This window comes from Zootoca vivipara, chromosome 7, assembly GCF_965207765.1.
Source record: "Zootoca vivipara chromosome 7, rZooViv2.hap1.1, whole genome shotgun sequence".
NCBI classification, from domain to species: Eukaryota; Metazoa; Chordata; class Lepidosauria; order Squamata; family Lacertidae; genus Zootoca; species Zootoca vivipara.
Genome location: NC_142590.1, coordinates 88748533 through 88772692, shown reverse-complemented (window position 1 = coordinate 88772692; position 24160 = coordinate 88748533). Strand labels below are relative to the sequence as shown.

Below are 24160 nucleotides of genomic sequence, written 5' to 3'. Positions count from 1 at the left end.
TAAAAGCCCACAGGTTATTTTTTTTGGCCTGCTAGATCACATGTGATATAGTGACCAGAATGTTGTGGTTTCAGTGTGAAGGATCTAGTTTAAATCATTATGCAGTATAATGCTCACCATACGATAAAGCCAGTGCTGTAGAAAGTTCTTGATTCTCAGCTGTGACTCACTAGCCAAACTTTGGCAAGCCTCTGTTCTTTCTGTTTCACCCCACCCCCCATTTTTAATATGATTCGGGGGGCGCAACCTACCTTCCCATGGTGTTATTATAATTAATGAGATGGTAGGATTGCAGATTTTGAAAAAAAATAGCAAGGAGAGACAAGAGGGCCTTCTTAAACGAGCAATGCAAAGAAATAGAGGAAAGCAACAGAACGGGGGGAAACAGAAAATTGGAGATATGAAATGAACATTTCGTACAAAGATTATTGTAATAAAGGACAAAAGTAGAAAGGACCTAACAGAAGCAGAAGACATCAGGAAGAGGTGGCAAGAATACACAGAGGAATTATACCAGAAAGATATGGAGGTCTCGTACACCCCAGGTAGCGTGGTTGCTGACCTTGAGCCAGACATCCTGAATAGTGAAGTCAAATGGACCTTAGAAAGCACTGCTAATAACAAGGCCAGTGGAAGTGATGATATTCCTGATGAACTATTTACAATTTTAAAAGATGGTGCTGTTAAGGTGCTACACTCAATATGCCAGCAAGTTTGGAAAACTCATCAGTGGCCAGAGGATTGGAGAAGATCGGTCTACATCCCAATCCCAAAGAAGGGCAGTGCCAAAGAATGCTGATTGGTTCAAAATTGGGAAAGGAGTACGACAAGGCTGTATATTGTCTCCCTGCTTATTTATGCTGATGACACAACCTTGATGGCAGAAGGTGAGGAGGAATTAAAGAACCTTTTAATGAGGGAGAAAGAGGAGAGCACAAAATATGGTGTGAAGCTCAACATTAAAAAAACAAAAAAACAAGATCATGGCCACTGGTCCCATCACCTCCTGGCAAATAGAAGGCGAAGAAATTGAGGCAGTGAGAGATTTTACTTTCTTGAGCTCCATGATCACTGCAGATGGTGACAGGAGTTACAAAATTAAAAGACGCCTGCTCAGGGCCGTCCCTAGGCCCGGGCTGGGTGGCGCAAGGCACCAGGGCGCCTGGCCATCAGGGGTGCGGAAGGGACGCTGAACGCTGGTGTCTGCCTCCGCGCACCTCTGCTCTTGAGTGGCTTCAGGCCGCTCTCCAGAGGCGCGCAGGGAGCATGAGGCTGGGGCTGCCTCCTCCGCGCCTCTCAGCTCCCCGCGCGCCCCTCCTGCCCGCCTCACTCATGGGGGGGCGCCAGAGGTATCTTGGCACCAGGGAGCCAGATATGGTTAAGACGGCCCTGCGCCTGCTTCTTGGGAGACAAGCAATGACAAACCTAGACAGCATCTTAAAAAGCAGAGACATCACCTTGCCGACAAAGGTCCATATAGTTAAAGCTATGGTTTTCCCAGTAGTGATGTATGGAAGTGAGAGCTGGACCATAAAGAAGGCTGATCGCCGAAGAATTGATGCTTTTGAATTATGGTGCTGGAGGAGACTCTTGAGAAGATCAAACCTATCCATTCTGAAGGAAATCAGCTCTGAGTACTCACTGGAAGGACAGATCCTGAAGCTGAGGCTCCAGTACTTTGGCCACCTCATGACAAGAGAAGACTCCCTGGAAAAGACCCTGATGTTGGAAAAGAGTGAGGGCACAAGGAGAAGGGGACGACAGAGGATGAGGTGGTTGGACAGTGTTCTCGAAGCCACCAACATGAGTCTGATCAAACTGCGGGAGGCAGTGGAAGACAGAAGTGCCTGGTGTGTGGACTTCCGGCCGATCGTGCAGCAATGGCGGGTGCCGTTCTCCTCAGCTGAGGAGAACGTGGGGCCTCTGAGGCAAGGGGGGGACTGCTGCAGCGCAGCGGCCCCCCAGAAGAAACCCCAAATTGAACGTTTCGGGGACGTGGATCTGGCAGACGCCAGAAGCGAGCTCCCCCCTCCCTCGGCTAGCCTATTTTTGGGCGGCGAGAGGACAAGGGGTCTTGAGTTAATGCAGCGCAACGGAGTATAACTATCTCAGAGGCACAAAGTTGCGATCCTGCCAGGCAACAGCGATCGGTTCTTCCTCAAATTGAAAAAAATTGAAGACATTGGACACCGTGAGTAAAAGGAGAAATTTAATTTTTGGGAGTATTTGGCCATGAGAGGATATTTAACCAGGAAGTCGATCTCCCCCACTGAGAGGACGGTAATGCAGTTAATTTGCCTATAGCCGGAAAAGTGAAAGGAATCTATTAATTATCGAGGACTGGACTCAATACCTTCCCCCAGAGGCAGGGTAAAGGGGAGAAGGACTAAATTTATTAAAAACCCTGCAAAAATATTTTAATCTGGATTGGGGAAAATCCCCCTGGAAACTGAAGTCGGGTCCCGGGAGGAAGCAGTGAGCCGCCATTATGACATCATAATAGAAAGGAATTTGTTTATCTCTTTGAGACTGAGAACTGCAAATTGTGAAGGGAGTGTAAAATATAAGGCTGTGTATAAGAAGTTTGACAATTGCTCTTTTCATAAATGGACACAAGAATTTTTGGACATGAAGAATTAAATAATGAGACTATAACCAGTTTGGATATAAACTCGGTTTTTGATGTTTTGGGAAATACAATCTGTACCATTTCCTGCTCTGCTCTGTTCCCATGAAATCTGAGGTGAACAGGATGCCTGAAGCCATAACATCAGATGATGGCCTGGACTTTCAGAAGGAACTTTTGGAATCACTTTTGGACTTGAGAAACAAACTGCGGCAAAATAATATATTGTTGCATGAAAGTAATGCACAGTTGTCTGAATGGCGTGAAAGGAATCAGAATTGTCAGGACAGAGAAAAAGGATTATCTCCAACAGAGAGTGAAGTCAAGCAAGAGGAACAATCATCAGTCTTGGACAGTGTAATTGAATTTTTTAAAAAGGAGGAAGATACATGGAACATTGTTCCTCCAGTGAGAGGGGGGGAACAGAACACCTGTTTGATCCAAGGAGTCTCCAAAGAAGAACCAGCATGGAGTAATGTCTTCCCAGTGAGAGAGGGAGGGCAGGACCCATGCTGGGGACAGAATCCAAAGGGGGGGGATACTGAGAAAATGGAATTGGGAGGCATCAGGGGAGGATTGAGGAAGAATGGTGGTTAGGCTGGGTCAGGGTGGAAGTGGGGTGAGGGATAATAATGGATGTAACTTTTTTGACTGATTTAGATGGTCCGAAACTGGAATGACTTATGGAACTCGCCGAAAAATCTAGGAGACCCTGAGTTCAGGGGAAGTGGGGTTGAATTTGTTATAATGTGTTTAAACATTAGTATGGTAAAATAATTAATATTTAAATTTATGGAAAGTTCTTGGTAAGAATTTTGAGGCTAAGGGGAGAAATAGAAGATAGAAGAAAGGGGAAATAATTTTTGATCTGGATGAACTGATCAATTATTGGTGGAAAATAGATGATATTTTTAGAATAGAATATTTGAGTGTTAATGATAAAATGTGTTAGATTAATTTAAGACATAAGATGAAAACTGCTTAGTTGGAATTTTAAAATGGACCCAGTGAGGGGGGAATTGAGGAAGTCAACAATGTTAAGTAAATAATATAAGATTCGAGATGCTTTTTTAAAATATGTTTTATTTTTGTTTTTGTGTTCTTTTTTCTTGTTTGAGTTTTTTTTGTGATTATGTATTTGGAAAATGAATAAAAATTATTTGGGGGGGGGGTGCCTGGTGTGCTCTGGTCCAATGGGGTCACGAAGAGTCAGACATGACTAAACAACAACAAGGATTGAAATTTTTGCAAGGGCCATTAAAGGTCATTTCACCAACCCAATACCAATGCAGGAATCCCATTGCTATAGCATCCCCCCAAACTGACCTTCCAGTATCTGCTTAATAACCTCTAACTAAGGAGAACCACCACCTTCCAAGGTGATTATTTCTGTTAAAGGAACACGGGTGGTGCTGTGGTCTAAACCACTGAGCTTCTTGGGCTTGCTGATCAGAAGGTCCCCAGTTCGCATCTGCACAACGGGGTGAGCTCCCGTTGCTCGGTCCCAGCTCCTGCCAACGTAGCAGTTCGAAAGCACGGCAGTGCAAGTAGATAAATAGGTACTGCTGCGGTGGGAAGGTAAACGGCGTTTCCGTGCGCTCTGGCTTCCGTCACGGTGTTCCATTGCGCCAGAAGCAGTTAGTCATGCCGGCCACAAGACCTGGAAAGCTGTGGACAAACGCTGGCTCCCTCAGCCTGAAAAGCAAGATGAGCACCATACCCCATAGTCGCCTTTGCCTGGACTTAACCGTCCAGGAGCCCTTGTTTAGCTGAATTCCCCTTTCTTGTAATGTGAACACATTGGTTCAGTCCTACCCTTTAGAGCAACAGCAAGATACTCTCACCAGAAGTTGTTAGAATGCAAGTTCCATCAACGCATAGCTGTCAAGTTTTCCCTTTTCTCGCGAGGAAGCCTATTCAACATAAGGGAATTTCCCTTTAAAAAAGGGAGAACTTGACAGGTATGCATCAATCCTGCATGGTCCTAGGTTAGGGTCGTTGGGTGTTGTATCTACCATATTTGCGACACCCTCGCTCTAGGACTACAGAAAACTTTTTTAAAAAATGATCTCAATTAAGTGCTTAGAGCACTCCAGTGGTGTTACATGAGGGCTAAACATTATTATGTAGACAGTACACTGGAGTCCAAGGGTGCTATTCAGTGCTACTCAGAGTAACACTGAAGTTAGCAGAAATGATTGCCGTACGTAATTTAGTTTCATTCATTTAAAGGGATCTACTCCGTGTAGGTTCTATCTGCATATATTAGAGCAGGAAATTGCCCGACCGCTTCTTTATTTCCTCCTTGCAGTTCTAGAGAATGACGAAGAAATTAAGCAGTTAAACAAAGAGATTAGTGAGCTGAATGAATCCAACACTGAGATGGAAGCAGCCATGGTGAAGCTGCAGTCACAGGTAAGTGCACTTGTACTAATTGTTTATATAAAAAGTCATATACACCCACTCTCATTAAAATAACACCAGGGTGCTGTGCAATAAAACAATTTGGTACCGAACAACAATGCAACAAAAGCAATCTAATTTTTAAAAAAATAAAAAAACACAATGTATCACTGTTACAGTAATGAGGAATTGTTCAGTTGGTATCGGAAGCCAGGAAAAGCTTGAGTAAATAGACGTTACTATCAGCCAATGGAATTTCACCATAAGTTCCTTCCCTATGTTGGTGGGAAGCTGAAGGAACAGGCTGGGGGCCCCAATCGAGCAGGCTCTCCTCCAGGTTCCCACGAAATCCACCTCTGCAGGCTGCCGCTTAACTAACAGAGCCTCCTCCTAAGATCTTTGTGAACAGGCAGGCCCATATGGAAAAAGGCGTTCTTTCAGATAACCTGGTCCTAAGGGATTATTAAACTAAGAACAAAACCTTAAACCTGGCTCAGAGATGTTATATGTGCTCGATAGAATGCTTAGCAACCTAGCCTACTGCACTTTGCACCCGCTGCAGCTTCCCAACCAGCTTTAAGTGTCGCCACACATAGAACACGTTACAATGCTCCAGTTTCAAGGTGACCAAGGCATAGGTCATTGAGGCTTGGTAATCTCAGGGACGCGGGTGGGGCTGTGGATTAAACCACTGAGCCTAGGGCTTGCCAATCAGAAGGTCAGCGGTTCGAATCCCCGCAACGGGGTGAGCTCCCGTTGCTCAGTCCCTGGTCCTGCCAACCTAGTTCGAAAGCACATCAAAGTGCAAGTAGATAAATAGGTACTGCTCTGGCGGGAAGGTAAACGGTGTTTCCGTGTGCTGCTCTGGTTCGCCAGAAGTGGCTTCGTCATGTTGGCCACATGACCTGCAAGCTGTACATCGGCTCGGCCAGTAAAGCGAGATGAGCGCCGCAACCCCAGAGTCGTCCGCTACTGGACCTAATGGTCAGGGGTCCCTTTACCTTTTTAATCCCTGTCCAGAAACATTCGTAACTGGTGCAGCTTGGTAAAGTATACAAGAGTGCCCCTGAATGAGGATTTATTTTTTATATGCATTGGACTTGATAAACTTCTGTGCACCTGGAGGTTTCCTCCCTTCCTAGTGGCTGTTTTCTTTGCCGCCCTTCTGACTGGGTTGCCCCAGCCACTCTGGGCGGCTTCCAACAAAATATTAAAACACAAAACAATCTCAAACATTAAAAGGCTCCCTGCACAGGGCTGCCTTCAGTTATCTTCTAAATCTCAGGTAGTTGTTTATTTCCTGGACATCTGATGGGAGGGCGTTCCACAGGGCAGGCATGACTACCGAGAAGGCCCTCTGCCTGGTTGAATGTACAGTGGTACTTCAGTTTTCGAGCGTCTCGGAAGCCGAACATTTCGGTTTTCGGATGCCGAAAACCCAGAAGTAATTGCTTCCGTTGTCGAACGCGCCTCGGAAGTCAAACGGCTTCCACTGCATTCCCCAATTTTCTCCATTGAATTTGCAGCCAGCCCTTTGCGCCTTGGTTGTCGAATGTTTCGGAAGTCGAACAGTCTTCCGGAATGGATTGGGTTTGACAGTCGAGATATCATAGTATATGAATGTATGCTTGGAATGAGACTCTACAGCAGCCTGGTGTCAATTGCTTTATTGCCCCACTATATTGCTGCATTGTGCATTCCTCTGCCTTTGCAAACACCAGTCAATGAGGCTGAGTGAAGGCTGGGAGACTTACGGTGTGATAATTTGATGTCCTGCATCTTGCATTACAAAAAGAGGGGGAGACTGAGAAGGAAAAAGAGATTCAGGCTTACTATTTACAGCAGCGGTAGTGGCCATGAACCTGTTTGTTCCACTTGTGGAGCAGGATATGAATCTAATATAAGTCTTGTGGCACTCATGGAATGTTGAAAGACAATGACCACTTCTCTTCCCTGATCCACGTTTCCCCCCACCTCCTACAGATCTCAAGCATGGAGAAGAACCTCAAGAACATTGAGGAGGAGAACAAGATTATAGAGGAGCAGAACGAAGCCCTCTTCCTTGAGCTCTCAGGGCTGAGCCAGACTCTTATCCAAAGTCTTGCCAATATCCGCCTTCCACACATGGTGAGAATCTCTCCCGTGCACCAAACCTTCGACAGCGTGATAAAGCACCAAATTCTGAAAGCCTCCTTGCAAGCACTTTGCATATAATTAAGGAGTGGCCGAAAAAGAGCTCCAGGCTATTAATTCTTACCACCTTTCATAAAATTCAGCAGGGGGAAATGGTTCCAAGCACCATTTATAGATAGAGTCCATGCCTAAGGTTAGAGCAATTTAAATGCTTGAAAGCAAGGAAGTGCAAAACTAAGCAATCCCAGGCAAATTTACCTCTGCACTGCAATATGTAGGAATAAAACAAAAAGAAGGAGCCCAGCACTCACCTATATATTTTGCTTCCCACCCCCCATGGTGGCAAAGTAAATTCACTTAATGGTATCAATTACTTTTATTCCCTCGTGTTGCTCTGCAGAATCAAGGCTACCATACCTGCTAGATCGGGCAGGGATTTCTGAGCTATATTTGGTGGTTAAACTGTGCTCCTTCCGGGGTAGTTTGTCAACCTTTGGTCCCCCACCCTGCACTCAGCTGTCACCTGTAGCTTCTAGAAGCTGTCAGCCTGCGACAGCAGCCATGGGAAATGGTTTCAGCTGGCCAGCTAAACCAGGTGAGGGTAGCCGAAGGGTCTCAAAGCCTTGGTGAGTTAGGGACTTCCCCGAGTGAAAGACAGGCTCCAGTTGGTTGAGTGGAGGAGACAAAAAGTGGGCCCAACGGGCAAGAAGGCGGTTTCTGCACATGCTGTAGAGGGAAACAAGGGGCAGATGGGGCTCATCCACCTGGGAAGGTAGCCCATCTAGGAGAAGGAAAACTCTGGTCCTAAACCGCTGCCTTGCAGCTATACAGTCATACCTCGGTTTGCGAACGTGATCCGTTCGGGAGGCACGTTCGCAACCCACAGCGTCGCAGCCTGCACATGTGCATGACATCATTTAGTGCTTCTGCACATGCGCGAGCGCCGAAACCCAGAAGTACCGTTCCGGTACTTCCGGGTTGGGCATGGTCCGCAACCCACAGCGTTCGTAACCCGAGGTATGACTGTACTCATTGGCAGTGCCGGATTTAGGTTAGATGAGGCCTTGAAGGTAATGGGGCCCTTTATATGTCCAGCTGTCCTTTGCCAACAACAAATTGTCGCTGTTTTTTGTGTTAAATATATGCTATATGGTAATTGATGGACCTAATAGGTATCTAACCAGTGATCTTTTAGGGAGCAGGTTAGTAGACGGGAGCCATGACTTACATCATAGGAGCCTACACAACACAAAACACTGTTACTGCATGTAGGTTTTAATTTATTTGTTTTTTATCTTATATTTTGGAAATGTACATCCAGGTTTCCTTTCTTTTTTAAAAAAAATTGGCGGGCCCCAAGAGAGTGGGGCCAAGCTTATACGTAAATCTGGCACTGCTCATTGGCAAGTAAGGCTTTGGGAGCAAACCCCAAGAAAAAATCCTCTCCCACTGCCTTGCAGGACATCTTTGGGAGAAGAAAAAGCTAAGGAGTAAACCATACACAAATCTGGAGTGGAGTCTCTAAACAGTTGGACGGCATCTTGTATGCTTCCTGGCAATTCTTGTAGCCAAGCTGGTGCCAAATGTATTGCTCTGCTTTCCTTTGGACCACATTAGTGAGGCTGAGGGGGGGGGGAGCTTGTTGTTTGGACAGCCCAGGACTTCCATACACACTGCCCAGTCTTGCTCCGCACGGAGGTCACTTCAGTGCTGCTAACACGGCAAGAACAATGTGAGGGGCAGCAGCTACAAGTTTAACTTCACCCCCAGAGGCTCACTCCATTGTCTCTCAAGACAAACAGATGCCAACATCTCTCTCTCTCTCTCTCTCTCTCTCTCTCTCTCTCTCTCTCTCTCTCTCTCTCTCTCTCTCTCTCTCTCTCCACACACACACACACACACAACATTTTAATAAGAGAACACATAGGTTACTTGGGAAGTCTAATAAAATGGGCTATCAGGTTTGCAGCTGCTTGCCATTGCCTGTTTAAGCTGCAAGATCACTGATCTGAAAAGTGTTAGAAAAAACTGAAATTTCACAGTTCAGCCCAAATGCTTTGTCTGGCACTTACTTTTTCGGAGGCGGCAGCAGCCTCTGTATGTTTCCGAAAGCTACATTGTCCTCTGCTGCCTCTTTCCCACTGATCTCGTTCTTTTGTGCTTTTTTTTTTGTTGTCTCTCATTACATCTCATAGCCCAAGTAGGTAAGAAAATGACAAAAGGAGCTCCATCAACAGTGCATGTTGCCTTTTTAGTCTAAGACAGCATGAGTGAAGATAGGACAGGATTGGACTGCAACGTCGGAAAGATCTTACAGCTCCCATTATAGCGCAGGGAGCTTCAATTCTGCTCTGAACAGCTGTCAGCTGAACAAAAACAACGATAAAGAGTATATTATATTTAACATAACAAGGTCTTAACAGTAACCAGCATGATGCCACTACTGGCTGTGGAATTTTATTTATTTATTTTTAATCTGCATTGAAGTCGAACAGCTGAAAGGAGATGCAATTCAACTGGGTTTTTCGGGTAGTTAATTGCATTGCGTGTGACACACTATCCTTGGTTAAAGCACATTAAATGTGACACAGGGGTTGGACAAACAAGAAAGCAGGCTAGAGTGCTACAGCTTGATCCAAAATATGTTTTCACACAAGGCAAGCCCCACTGAATTTAGGATCGAGGCCTTAGAATACTTTTCAGAAATGTCACTAAGCTAAAGAAGCCCCTCTTGCCTGCGTTTTTTCTGTATCGCGTATGAATGCGGGAGAGAATTTGGAAGAACGAAATGAAACACAAGATCTCGGCTAATGCAGGTTTTGCATTCGCATTAGGGGTTTTATAGCAAAGCTGATTTAAACTTTGCTGTGAAATTGATGTTGGTCTCAGTGAATCAACAGGCCCAGCCCTCCACTCGAGAATAGCCCTCGTGTGTCTAGATTGTAAATCAGATATGATGGCCTTCCACCTTCTTGATGTTGGAGAGGGGGGTGTTCTCAAAACTCTGTGGGATGCAGTGTTCTAGATTTACAAAGCAAGAATGTACGCTCAAGCTCTCTTAAAAGTTAAAGTTAACCTGCATTAAGTGATTTGAAGGGTGCACTTCTGCTTAAGGTGGAGGTAGACCTAAGCTGTAATCCTGTACCTGGGACTAATTAAGTTCTGTTGAATTTTTCATTTTTAATTCGTTGATTAATTTATCTCCTTTGGAAGATCAGGATATTGCCCAGCTGATGCTAGATAGGATTCCACATTGTATGCCACAAAAGGTCTGGGAGGTGGACATAACAATGGACACTAATATGGGCCTTTTCAATGTCAAAATTAAAGAGAAGCAAATTTAGTAGTGATTATTTAGAAGTAGGTGGCGCTGTGAGTTAAACCACACAGAGCCTAGGGCTTGCCGATCGGAAGGTCGGCGGTTTGAATCCCCACGACGGGGTGAGCTCCCGTTGCTCGGTCCCAGCTCCTGCCAACCTAGCAGTTTGAAAGCACGTCAAAGTGCAAGTAGATAAATAGGTATCACTACAGCGGGAAGGTAAACGGTATTTCCGTGTGCTGCTCTAGTTCGCCAGAAGCGGCTTTGTCATGCTGGCCACCTGACCCGGAAGCTGTACGCCGGCTCCCTCGACCAATAAAGCGGGATGAGTGCTGCAACCCCAGAGTCGGTCACGACTGGACCTAATGGTCAGGGGTCCCTTTACCTTTATTTAGAAGTAATAGATAAGGGAGGAGCATTGTGGCCCAGCAGATAATGTGGATCTAGTCCATGGGTAGGCAAACTAAGGCCCGGGGGCCGGATGCGGCCCAATCACCTTCTAAATCCAGTCCATGGAAGGTCCGGGAATCAGCGTGTTTTTACATGAGTAGAATGTGCCCTTTTATTTAAAATGTATCTCTGGGTTATTTGTGGGGCATAGGAATTTGTTCATTTCCCCCCCCAAAAAAAAAGAAAAAAATGGTCTGCCCCACCCCAAAGTCTGAGGGACAGTGGACCTGCCCACGGCTGAAAAAGTTTGCTGATCCCTGACTGAGCTGGGTCCAGTATGAGAGCCTTTTCTCTCTGTGCTCTGCTTCTAAGTTTGATTCATATGTTTGCTTGCTTATTTACTCTTTTTCTTCTTCTCTCTCTCTCTTGAGCAGGAGCCAATCAGTGAGCAGAACTTTGATGCGTACGTCAACACCCTTACTGACATGTACACGAACCAGGAATGCTACCAGAATCCTGAGAACAAGGACCTGCTGGAAAGCATCAAACAGGCCATTAAAGGAATTCAGGTCTAATTACAGTGGGACAAAGAAGAAAAATAGGGGGGGAAATAAAATTTTAAAAAAGAAGACGTTAAAAGTAACTGGAAGAATATAGAGGACCTTCACTCTGCATATTCAGGTTTACAAGTTAGGAAACTTGTTGAATGAATGAATAAAAGGACCAAAACTTAACCAAGAGGCCATTCACAAGAAGCAGAACTGAACTCAAATGTTTTCGTTTACTCAGTGGCATTCCTTTGGCAAACTGTGGGGCTTTGTTTTGTTTTTATTTTTCACCCCATACTGTGTGGTGGTGGGAGTCAAAGATGGTCTTGGGAGCAGATGGAGATCAACGGTCTTCACAAGCTGCTAGGCACCTCCACCATCAAAGGAAGTTCCAGAATAGAATTAGTCCCAGGTTTAGAGCATTAAAATAACAGGGCTTTTGTCTGCGCTGCAATGAGCTCCACAACCCTGTATCGCTTATGGTCATGTCCCAAGATAACACATGAATTGTGTGGCATGTTGTAGTACATGAGATGCAGGGGCTGCAGGCTAGCCACCCACCTGAATCTGGGCTGAGGTTCTGATGCCTGCTGGACATGAGAACTCTTACAAGTATTCTAGAGTAGCATTATTTTTTATTTTCTGAAAGAGCAGCTCTGGATCTCCAGTAGAAAGCGCAATGGAAAAAATATATACAAAAGGTTCTCAGGGAAGCTTTTTTGGAGTTTGCAACTACAGTATTCCTTTGTCCGTATTAAAAAAAAAAAGATAATAGCTATTAATGAACAGACCAATATTGGAACATTTCGTATGGAAGAATTCTAAATGTGTCATGGTCCAGTGTACATGAGTTTGGAAAGTCCTTTTGCTGACTGTTCTGGTTCTGTTTGTTGTCGTGGTCATCGTTGCGTAGCTGCACAGCGCTGCAGACATCCATGCCGGAGACATGTATAAGAAGCGATTAGGAACAAAAGGAAGTCTAAGAGTATTGACTCTTAGCTATGGACTTTGGCTCATAATACATGGCAATGTTTCTTGGTTCCGAGCTTTGTTTTCTACATTAAAAAAAAAATAAGTTTAACAAAACAGAGTGATCACCATTCTACAGAAGGAACAGTTGAGTATAGATCTTCCAAAGAACCACTTTGTTTTTCTTTTTTTTATTACCCCTTTGGTATACATAGTCCGCTGTGCACTTAAAAAAACTACAGTGAAGTGAATGTCTTTTGCAAAACAAATTTCTTCAGCACCTCATTCGTCCACATATGCATTGCTGGATTTGTAAGAGGAGGGAAGAGTGGCGGGGGAAGACGCCAACATTGATTCCGTGTGTGAATTCTCAAATTCTCCCCTAAGTCAAGAAGATGAACTTTCTAAGCTTCTCCATTAGCACTTGGCCAAATGTGGGTCACTGGTGCCATTTTAGTGCAGAGGGATTATGGGAGAGAACGAAACATCACAAACTCCCCATAGTTGTCTGCCCTGTACTGGTTGACTAGGGGACAATCTTGCCACCAGGTCCAATCCAGAATGCAGGAAAAATATAGCTCTGAAGGGCCAGGAAGCATCTCTTATCTCCCCCTTTTCTGCTCTTGCCTCTTTCTACAGGTCCTCAGTTTGTGAACTGTGGTCCTGGCTTATCCAAAAGCCGGAAGATGTGTTAGATTAAAAATTGAACACGGTAAAAGTATTAACTATTCTGAGAGGTGGTTTGTGCTGGTGCTGAAATCTCCCCTCTCTCGGCAATAATGTAGTTTCCGCAACTAAACCCCCCTGATAACTTCTAAATATATTTTCTAGCCAGCTTAGGATGGCCTCGGTCAGGGTTTTCCCTGAAAACAAAAGGCAAAGAAGAAGAAGAAGCCCGGGCTTCATTGAAGTGAATGACAAAGCTTGTTGAGTCTGTGAGAAGAAGGGCTGATATCCAAATGGCCCCCATGTGCGGTCACCTCCTCCTGAACATGTGTGAGTGTGTGCCAGTTTCTTTCCTCCTGGTGTTGTCCCTTCCACCACACCAAATCATAGCTGCCAAGTTATCCCTTTTTTTAAGGGATTTTCCCTTATGCTGAATAGGCTTCCTCGCGAGAAAAGGGAAAACTTGGCAGCTATGCACCAAATACTGCTTCAGAGGGTCCCCCAATCTTCAGGAGTGGCTTTTGGGGGAGTGTGAAGGGGCTACAGTGGGAAGGGGGAGCCGATAAATATTCACCCGCTCGTGGAATGCTACATGCCTTTTAGAGCATTTTCATAGGTGAGCCTTTGAGCCTCTTCTATTTATATACGAATACTTTGTCAGGGTTACGGCAGAGGCGAAAATGCAGGAGAGGCACTTGTAGTGCAAATGATTCTTCTGGCCAATGTAGGTTTTTATATGCTGGCTACATGCCTGATAGAAACAAGAACCACTTTAAAGTCTCGGTATGAAAATGCCTTAAAAGCCTAGTCCTACATATACTTATGCTATAAACTAAAAACCCTTTGAAGTCTATGAGAGCTCCAACATCCAATGGAGAAGGGGTGGGGTACATATTGGTGACTTTACTCATATGCTTAACTTACTCATCTGAGTAAATCCAGTTGGGCGCTAGAGAGGATCACAGCATTGGGCTCTTTGACTTGGCTTATTTATACAACCCATGGAAAGTGCAAAAAAAATGAAAGAAAGAAAAAATAAGTATTAAAAAAAAGACAATGCTTTTAATATGTAAATAGAGTCCAATTTGATGGTAATTGCAGCTCATTTAGTATTTCAGAGTAGAGAACTTGCACTTCCTTTAAAGAAAAAGAAGGGTTGGGGGAAAGTAGTTAGCTGAATTATTCTGTAAATTTTTTAAGGGTGCATTCAAATGCACATCCTTTGAGTGGTGCAACAGCTGTGGAAGGGCACTCACTGTGTTTTGACTATATGTACAATCTTCTCCAGACATCAAGAACCCACCTCCTCAAAAGCATTTTCCTCTTATCTTTTTAAAAATAGAGTGTGTCCATCCTTCTGTTAAAGCACTGATCAAATGGTAGATTGGATAAAACTGCAAGTTGTGCTTTTAAAACTAAACATTTTCAAAGGTGACAAATCGACTGTAGCATGGGAAATTAGAAAACAGATTCACTGATAAATACTAGGCCTGTCAAAAGCATTGGGAGTTGGGTTTACATAACAGGAGGCAGGGAAACACAGTGAGTCATATTTCTGTATGCACCCTAATTTGGGGAAAATGTGTGTAATTTGTATTCGCAACACCTTATTTTCAATTTTTTTTGACTATTTATTGAATCGTTTTTAATTTATTAAATTTATACTTCTGTTGAAGCTGGACATCACATCATGAGAAAGGAAAGGAGACAGGAAAAAAAATCCCTGAAAGAAATACAACTTTTTGATCAATAAAACAATAATATTTCCCTCTAAGAAGAAATAAAAAAATCTAACTTTTGCGTGTAATTTTGATGCAACCAAGTTATTTTTATATATTTTTGTTATTTATTCTTTTAACAATGGGAATTTTTTTAAAGATATTTTATAACTGAAGCGCTTTTTTAAAAAAAGTTTTTTGTTTGATATTATTTTGGGTGGGGACAAAATGCAGAAAGAGAGAAAGAGAGAGAGAGAGAGATTCCTTTTCTTTGTTTGTTTTTGTTATTCTTTTGTCTTCTCGACGATCCTATTGTTTCAGGCACTGATAACGGTTTTAAAAAACTTAAAACATGTAATTTATTATTTATTTAATATTTAAATTAAACATAAAAAATTTGATCTGTGCTCTTGTTGTATATTTATTTCGTCATGTTTGTGTGTCGGTTATGTGATGGCTGAGTAATTGTTTATGTGAAGGAATACTGTTCATATTTAAATAATAAAGAATCACATTGGAAAAAAGGAACTTCAGGCTACATGTTCTTCTGTGAAAGAAAGAAAAGGAGAAAGCAAAAATTAATACTGTTTCTCTGCTCAAGAAATACATTCCACAAATGAGACTTCACTGAATGGATTTCCAGGAGCTCTGCTGGATCAGATGAAAGGACTCTAGCTAGTTCAGCAGCTGTTTCCTGGGAACTGTAGTCTGTTGAGGGTGCTATGAATTGTAGCTATGCAGTAAGTAAGCTATCGTTCCCAGGATTCGGGACCGGGGGGGGGGGCTGGGCACACATACAGTCAAACCTTTGTTCTCGAACGGCTCCATTTTCAAACATTTTGGCTCCTGAACACAGAAAACCCGGAAGTACATGCTCCGGTTTTTGAATGTTTTTCGGAATCTGAATGCCTGACACAGCTTCCGTTTCCCTGTATGAACTGAGGCTTCCGCTTTCAGTTTTCGGACATTTTAGAAATCCAATGGTCTTCCGGAATGGAATATGTTCGAAAACCGAGGTTCCACTGTGCCAACATTTCTCCAGTGAAAACAGGGACATCACATTCCAAGACAATTTTGCAATTTATACCCACACATCTTATTGGGTTACCCCAGCACTCTGGGCAGCTTCCAACCTATATAAAAACATAATAAAACAGTAAGCATTTTTTTAAAAAAAAACACTTCCCTATATAGGATTACCTTTAGTCGGCTCGGGAGTTGGATAACTCCATACCCTCCAACATTTCTCCGATGAAAAGAGGGACATTCCGGGATCAAATCAGAAACTGGGATGGCTTCTCTAAATCAGGGACATCCCTGGAAAATAGGGACACTCAGAGGATCTGGACATAGCTGAGACCAACGGGGTGCATGTGGGAAGCCTGAAAGCTGTGCATGAGTGTGCAAATGGCCTGCTCCCACAGTCATTCCTGCAAAAGAAGAGGCGTTTGGATTTGATATCCCGCTTTATCACTACCCTAAGGAGTCTCAAAGCGGCTAACAATCTCCTTTCCCTTCCTCCCCCACAACAAACACTCTGTGAAGTGAGTGGGGCTGAGAGACTTCAAAGAAGTGTGACTAGCCCAAGGTCACCCAGCAGCTGCATGTGGAGGAGCAGAGACTCGAACCCGGTTCCCCAGATTACTCTTAACCACTACACCACACTATTCAAAAAGGATGCTACCTCAGACATGGAGGCAGTAAATGGTCAGTAGCCACTGATAGCTTCATTTGCCATCAATACGGAAGAACCTTTGCTAAAATTCGGCTCAGTGCTCCGCAGTTGGACTCCTGTTCCCCCTGACTGTAGGGAACACGGGGGGGGGATCTTTGCGGTTTTGAACCCCCTCTGCTCAGGGCCCTATGGGAGGAGGAACTGCCCACATCACCACCCTAAATCCAGCGCTGCTTCCAGGAGATGCTGGGGATTAAAACTGGGACCACCTGTAGGTAAAGTAGATGCTCTCCCACTGAGCTATGACCTTTGCCCAATAAGATGCCTATGGGAAACCCACATAGCACAACATGTATGTTGTTCATAATGGGGCAAATTGCAGCTGGTGGGAAGGGAAGGAGTTTCAACTGAGAAAACAGAACAGAACAGTGGTTCTGATGCGTCCCAGGGAGTCTCTGCAGCTGGTTTTTAAAGAGATGAGGAATCTCACCATAGCTCTCCAGCATCTATTGTCCAGTTTGGCCCTAAACTAAACATTTTTTTGGAAGAAACAAACGGAACGCAGCTGCTTGTCCAAGAACTTCAAGGTGTTTACCCCACTGTTCCCGTTTTTCCACCACCACCAGCAAAAAGCTAATGCTATTCTAGGCTACATTAACAGAAGTATAGTGTCCTAGTCAAGGGAAGTCCCACTCTATTCTGCCTTGGTCAGACCACACCAGGAATACTATGTCCAGTTCTGGGTGCCATGATTTTAGGAGGATATTAACAGGCTGGAATGCGTGCAGAGGAGGGCAACCAAGACAATCAGGGGTCTGGAAACCAAGCCTGATGAGGAGCGGTTAAGGGAGCTGGGTATGTTTAGCCATCTTCAAATACCTAAAGGGATGTCACATGGAGCAAGCTTGTTTTCTCCTGGTCTGGAAAACAGGACCCAGACTAATAGCTTCAAGCTACAAGAAAGGAGATTGTGACGCAACACCAGGGAGAACTTTCTGGTAGTAATAGCTGTTTGACAATGGAACAGTCAATTCCTGCATTGCAGAGGGGTGGGCTAGATGATGCTCAGTGTCCCTTCCAACTCCACGATTCTATGATTCAAAGACCTTGTCTATTTACCCAGCACTCTAAATTGCTGGGGGTGGGGTTGTACAGCCTTAGGCACTTAAGTGATGAAAATCAAAATGATAAAACGACAAGTTCAAAAGTGCTGTTTCTTTATTATTATTTTTTAAAAATACCACCCCACTTCTTTCTCTACTGAATGCATCACACAGCTATAAAACAACAGGGCCTTTTGTTCCAGAAGCATTACACATTTTGCTCGTTATGATTTTTAAATGTCCTTATCCCTTCAGTGAACCCCACCTCGTGCCTGCGTAGAGCAATTTACTGAATAATGGCGATTCCTGAGAGATAGTCTCCGTACTGCTCTTGAGTGAAAGATGTTGATGGAATCAAAGCCGTAGCGGGTTCCTCGTTGGTTTTTACTGGCAACAATAAAACGCCGAACACATTTACGAGTAATATTTTGTTGTTGTTGCCATTTCTTTTTTCATTATCTGGTTATTATTTTGCAAGGAGATCTAATCCACGGCCAAGACAAAAGTGAGTACTTTCAGCAATTTTTCGAGGGGGTGGGGTGGGCCCTTCAAAATGGGGCAAAAGTGCCCTGTTGCCATGACAACGCGGATGACAACAGCAAAGGGCCGGCATGTCAAAGTTAAGTGCAGTTGGCTACATTCACCTCATGGCATCATCGTGCTAAATCCATGATCACCGATTGGCTGGGATCGCTGCAGGATGGAGAGGGACTAAGCAAAATGGCATCATGGCAGTAGCAGAGAGTGGAAACAGTCACTACACATTCATATTGTTTTCCCCAAAGCATACCTAGTCCCCCGAACACATTGGCAAACATTTCTGCAAAGTCTTAACTGTGCTAATATTTCCACTCTTATTTTGCATCACTCAGTGTGGGACTGTGACCCGGGAAGAGATCATTGTAAGGTGTCCTTTCCTAACAAGTCGGCTGCGTGTACTGAATAATTGAACGCTTGGGTTGTGTTTCGAACGACCGCGTTGGGAGCCATTATTGCACAGCGATATCTACTTGGAACTGGCTTCCTTTATCACAGGGAAGGGAATTGAATCGGTTTAAGATGGCACGCTGTATGCTTTGGAGGGCTCTCAGGTCTCTTCCAATATCCTTTCTGGGAAAACAACCTCAAAGACACTCTCTTGTGTGCCACAGGCACAAAGTGATGGATCTTGTCATAAGAACCCTCCCAGCCACTTCAAATCACCATTAACCTGTTATTGCTAAGACAAACATCAACAACTGGGATTTTAAAACCAATAGCTGCTTACCCAAACAGCTGCCAACACAACATCGTTTAACTCATTTTTCACTCAGCTCCAATGTTTGGGGAAGATCATGTGGTATAGCCCTCCAGGGCCCGTACCATGACAGAATGCACAAGGAGGGAGATGTTTAGATATGCACCCCTCATTTTAAAATCCCCATACACAAGCAAAACTGTCTGGCTTGATGTGATTCAGCTCCAACCGAGGACCCCGCATCCACCTCAAAAATTTAAGCGAAGCCTTTGTTTCAGAGATCCCATTGCACCCAAAAATGAAATTTGCAAAAACAAAGTTGTGCTAGAGAGAGGCAGTCTCTAAATGTACACTGGAATATGGACATCGTGCAGGGAGCGTATTCAAACCAGTGATTGCCTCCAAAACAAAACTGTCATCTCTGTTAATGCGTAAGGGTCAGTGCATGCAGAAGAAAAGAACAAGAAAGGGTTAAGTTAGGTGTGCTGGTTAATTTGGGTGTGTTTCTTCTTCTTCTTTGGCGATCACTCGTAGCCAAGTAAGATTGTCTTCCATAAACACAGTTTCAACAATGAGTCCGTAAGTGACTGTGGAGGCCAATTCTGGATCCACACATCCTTCCACAAGCATTTTGGTTTCCCTGCGAATGTCCCGGTCCTCAAACACTCTGCACTTCAATCGGGAGAAAGCCGCACTCGCAGAGCTCAGGCGATGCTGGATTTCGGCATCAATGTTGACCCTTGTGGGAAGATAACTGCCCAGGTAGGAGAAGTGATCAACATTTTCCAACGTTACACCACTGGGTTGAATTTGTGGTGCTGCAGAGGGGTTATTTTGTACTTGTTGGTGCAGCACTTTGGTTTTTTGGATGTTGAGTGATAGGCCAAGCTTTTCGTAAGCTTCTGCAAATATATTTAGGATGGTTTGGAGGTCATCCTGTGAGCGTGCACACACTACGTTGTCATCAGCATAATGAAGCTCTATGACGGAAGTTACGGTAACCTTACTCTTCGCTTTATCCTGCACCTGCAACTAGTTAATCATGGAAGAGTGAGTCAGCAAGCATGGGAAAGTGATTCAGCACAATCTCAAGCATAGTTACACTTCTGTAACTGCATTATACCACCAGTAAAGGAACTGACCCTCCCCCAACTGCCTTGGTGTTTTTTTTCTGTTCCATTGGTACATTCTGCTGCCGTGTTGAATGGGCACTCTGCACACGCCCCAACAATCTCTCTCATACACACTTCTTGTGTATTGCGGTGGGTTTGGTAGTGGGGTCAGTCCTTCCCATTCTTGGGGTCCTGTATCCATTGAGGGTTACAACAACAGAGGGGTCTTGTTGGTCAGGCGAATTTCGTTGGAAGACAATGACCTTAGCTGGGCCTTTAAAGTGTCCTCATCGGCAGCGTTGGATTTAGGGCCATGAGGCGATTCCCTCGCACAGGGCGCTGAGCCGAGGAGTGATGCAAAACTGAGAAGATCCATAATTGAGAAGATCCATTGCCTATGTCAACTTTTGGTCCCAAGTTATGAGTTTCTGGTCTCTGCAGCCACCTGGGGTTTGACTTCGCTCCCGGAGATGCACTCCATTGTCTTTTGAGAGAGATGGGTGCCATTGTCCCAGTCCCAAAGAAAACAGCAACTAAGAGGTCAAAGAGAACAACAATTACCAGACCTTTAGAAGGCATCTCAAGGCAGCCCTGTTTAGGGAAGCTTTTAATGTGTGATGGATTTCTGTATTTTAATGTTTGATGGATTTCTGTATTTTAGAATTTCTGTTTTGTTGGAAGCCGCCCAGAGTGGCTGGGGGAACCCGGCTAGATGGGCGGGGTATAAATAATAAATTATTATTAGTATTATTATTATTATTATTATTATTATTATTATTATTATTATTAACTGCCTAAATGACTACAGACCTATTGCATTGACATCTGTAGTGATGAAATGCTTCAAGAGATTGGTCCTTCAACACCTTAGGACATGTCTTCCACCGGATTTTGATAAACATCAGTTCGCCTATAGGAGAAATAGGTCAACAGATGATGGCATAGCTACAGGCTTTCACCTTGCAGCGAGTCATCTGGAGAGACCGGGGAATTATGTTAGAATGTTGTTTATTGATGCTTTTAATACCATCCTTCCAGACATTCTTATCAAAAAGCTGGTGGAACTAGACGGAAAATAATATAGTGCAATTGACTTTTGGGGTTGGTATGTTGTGCAACAAGCAAACAGAGTGCAATGAGATTGAGTGTTGGGGGAGAGGGAGGCTCGGTTAATTTCATTGTATACAGATTGTACATTGACAATAAAGGTATTATTATTATTATTATTATTATTATTATTATTATTATTATTATTATTGAGCAACAAACAATAACCCCCAAACAGGTCCTCCTGACCACTCTTTCTTAGTGAGGTATTCTCTCTCTGGTTTTAACAGACCCCTCATTGGGGGCTACAGATTGCCTTCTGCTCTCCAGGCCATTTAACAGGAGCTGGGTCTGGCAGCAGTCCCACAAACTTATTAAAGCTGCCATCGCTAATTAACCGTTTAAATGTAACTACATTTCCATACTACCAATAGCCAATATACAGGTGCCGTTTCTGAGAAGCTGAAGGAAGCGTAAGACAGCTTCCCATCAAGCAAACAGAAGCCAATGCTCTTTATTAGGAGGAATAACATTTCATTTTCATTTTCTTTACATTCATTCCACAGTACAGTCTCAAAAATGTAAATGTACCTCCAACTCCCAGCTCTGCTGGTTATAATGGGCTTAGGCTAATTAATCAACTAACGCTTTAGTTGTTTTAGTCAGTGGTTAAAACGTGAGGCCCTAATTTGAAAGGCAATTAATATGTATTAAAACAAACTATTAACCACATACAGCCACAACAAAGGAGGTTTGCCTTCACCCGTCTAATTTTCTAATGAACAACAGATGTGCCTCTTGCATTTCTCAAGAATTCACCATATGGACAGCATCTACTGTGCTGTAGCTTGTTAATACTTTTTGATTATTTTATATTACTAGGAGCACAGGAGTAGATTACCATCCGAGAAGTGCCTTTAAAAATGCACAAGTGGGAATTGGAAAACTGGGACTGACCTCTGTTTGAAAGCTTCCTCTATTTCAAGGGTGGAGAAACTGTCTCAGACCAATTCACTTCTGGGTAATCTTATTTGGTGGGTGGGGCCAAAAATAAAATTAGTGCGGAGGAACAAATGCAGATTTTACCTTTAGCAGTAGCCTAGTTCCTGCACATGCATCCTGTGCTTCACCCAGACAAGCTGGAGACATTGTGAGTTCAAAGACCAGCAGAAGGTGTGGCCAGGGGAGATTTCCAAGATGCCACATTCAAAGTCCTGGGGTCTGCCCTCCCCCCCACACACACACTATTTAGCTTCAATATACAAGTATCCTAAGAAGGAAGCGCACAGATGAATTTACATCTGTGAATATACCAAATTAGCATGCACAAATATTACGCAGATATGCACCCTCTTTTGGGGGGTGATGCAGAAGTGGCCCACTGTAATGGGAACTGGACTTCTTCTGCTTGGAAAGATGCTCTCCCTGAGAAAAAAAAGCCACGTCCTTCATCTTGATCAGGTTGGTCCAACTTTTCACACCAAGTGGGCTGCAAGAGTACAGTACTTCAGCAAGGAACCCATGGGCCTTACACTGACACCATTGCCAAGCCCTCACAGGAAGGCATTAAAAGTCTTCCTGGCCCAGACAGCTGTCCCCTCCCTACTACTTTTTATCAGCTAAGAGAGGGGAAAGCCCAGAGTACAAGTGGTTGCACCTTGTCCACATCCTTCAGCCTTACTAACTGAAACTCATCCAACACAACAGGGCTGGACGGTACTCTGGATACCCCTCGAGATTCAGCTGCTGTAAGAGCAGTCGAGATCTTGGTGGATGCAAACAATTTTGTCCTCAGAATACTTTGCAAGAAAGTCACAGCAAGCTCTCATCAGTTCTGCCACCTCCAGACTGTAAGAGGACCCTCACTATCCGGAAAAGTTCTGCTTGATAGCATAAGGAGGATGCAATATAGAGGCAGCAAGGTATGCCTTCTTTGCTGCCTTCGCTGCCTCTACACAGGCTCGACGATTAGCCCTTACCAGTGTTTGATTGCATACAACCCAAGTTTTCCTCCACTCATGTTAAGAGTCATCTCCCAGCTTGTTTCCTCTCCCTAACCTCTGTAGTATATCCGAGAGCAAAACAGGATCATGAAGCAGGAGAGGGCATTCAGGAGTGGTCATGTCAATCAGTGGCCCAAGCCGTTCGGATGTTCTAGAAGTCAGACAGGGCTTCGACACTTAATACATTTACAGTGGTACCTCGGTTTACAAACACAATTGGTTCCGGAAGTCTGTACTTAACCTGAAGCGTACTTAACCTGAAGCGAACTTTCCCATTGAAATTAATGGAAAGTGGATTAATCCATTCCAGACGGTCCGTGGAGTACTTAAACTGAAAGTACTCAAACCGAAGCGTACTTAAATGGAGGTATATAGGAGTGCCCAACAGCATTCTTCTTCGGGCAGCTCACAAATGAAAATTATAAAAAATACAATCCCTTAAAAACAGCAGTTTTCAGTGTGAAACCATTTTGGGGGGGTGGCGGAGGGGGGAGGGGAGAGGAGACAGGAAAAAGAGCGGAGAACAGATTCTTTCCTGTGCAGAGCAATGCTGAGCAAGGCTGACACCTTGTGACCAAGTCAGTGTAGAGTCTCTGCCAAAACAACAAAGTGTGGGTGCTTAGCCATGCATGAGAATAATTATTTGCATTTATGTTCAAGTGTTCATTACCTTGGAATCTTTCCAATAACCCTGCAAGGTAGGTCGGTGCTCGGATCCCCAAAAAGCAGATTTTATTTTTATATACTGGTATTGATTTAAATTTATATCCCATTTTCCCCCCATGGAAACCCAAGGCAATGTATATGTGGTTCCTAGGTGGTCAGGCATTAAGCAGATCTAGGTCAGTTTACTTCAGACAATATGCTGGGATAGTGCAGATTATGTTAGTCACTACTCTACAAGAGTTTCAGGAGGGGAAAGTAGCAGAGTTTAATTTAAGGGAAGCAAATGAGACCTCTAGAAGTAAAAGGTGCAAGATAGGAGTGGAGATTCCTGCATTGTAGGCAGTTGGACTACATGACCCCTGGAGATGCTTTCCAACTTTACCATTTATTGATTCTAGGAATCTTCTTTTCAGGAACAGCTCCTGACAGGTAGAAATTCAACAAGTGAGGCCTAAGAAGAGGCCTGCTGAATCAGACCATATATATGTACAGTATGTGTTTATTTAGTTTAAGATACGTTAATTGTCTCATTTTCCTCCAAGGAC

The 24160-nt window shown here is 44.0% G+C and overlaps 1 protein-coding gene across 1 annotated transcript in view; it reads left to right on the top strand.

The window, feature by feature from the left end:
* Nucleotides 1-11538, top strand: part of MYT1 (myelin transcription factor 1) — an 86923-nt gene extending 75385 nt beyond the window's left edge. Inside the window, exons 19-21 of the mRNA XM_088674733.1 lie at nt 4938-5041; nt 7013-7156; nt 11306-11538. Coding sequence (XP_088530859.1) covers nt 4938-5041; nt 7013-7156; nt 11306-11446 — 389 coding nt within the window. The 3' untranslated portion in view covers nt 11447-11538. The remainder of the gene's footprint in view (nt 1-4937; nt 5042-7012; nt 7157-11305) is intronic.
* Nucleotides 11539-24160: the final 12622 nt, after the last annotated feature.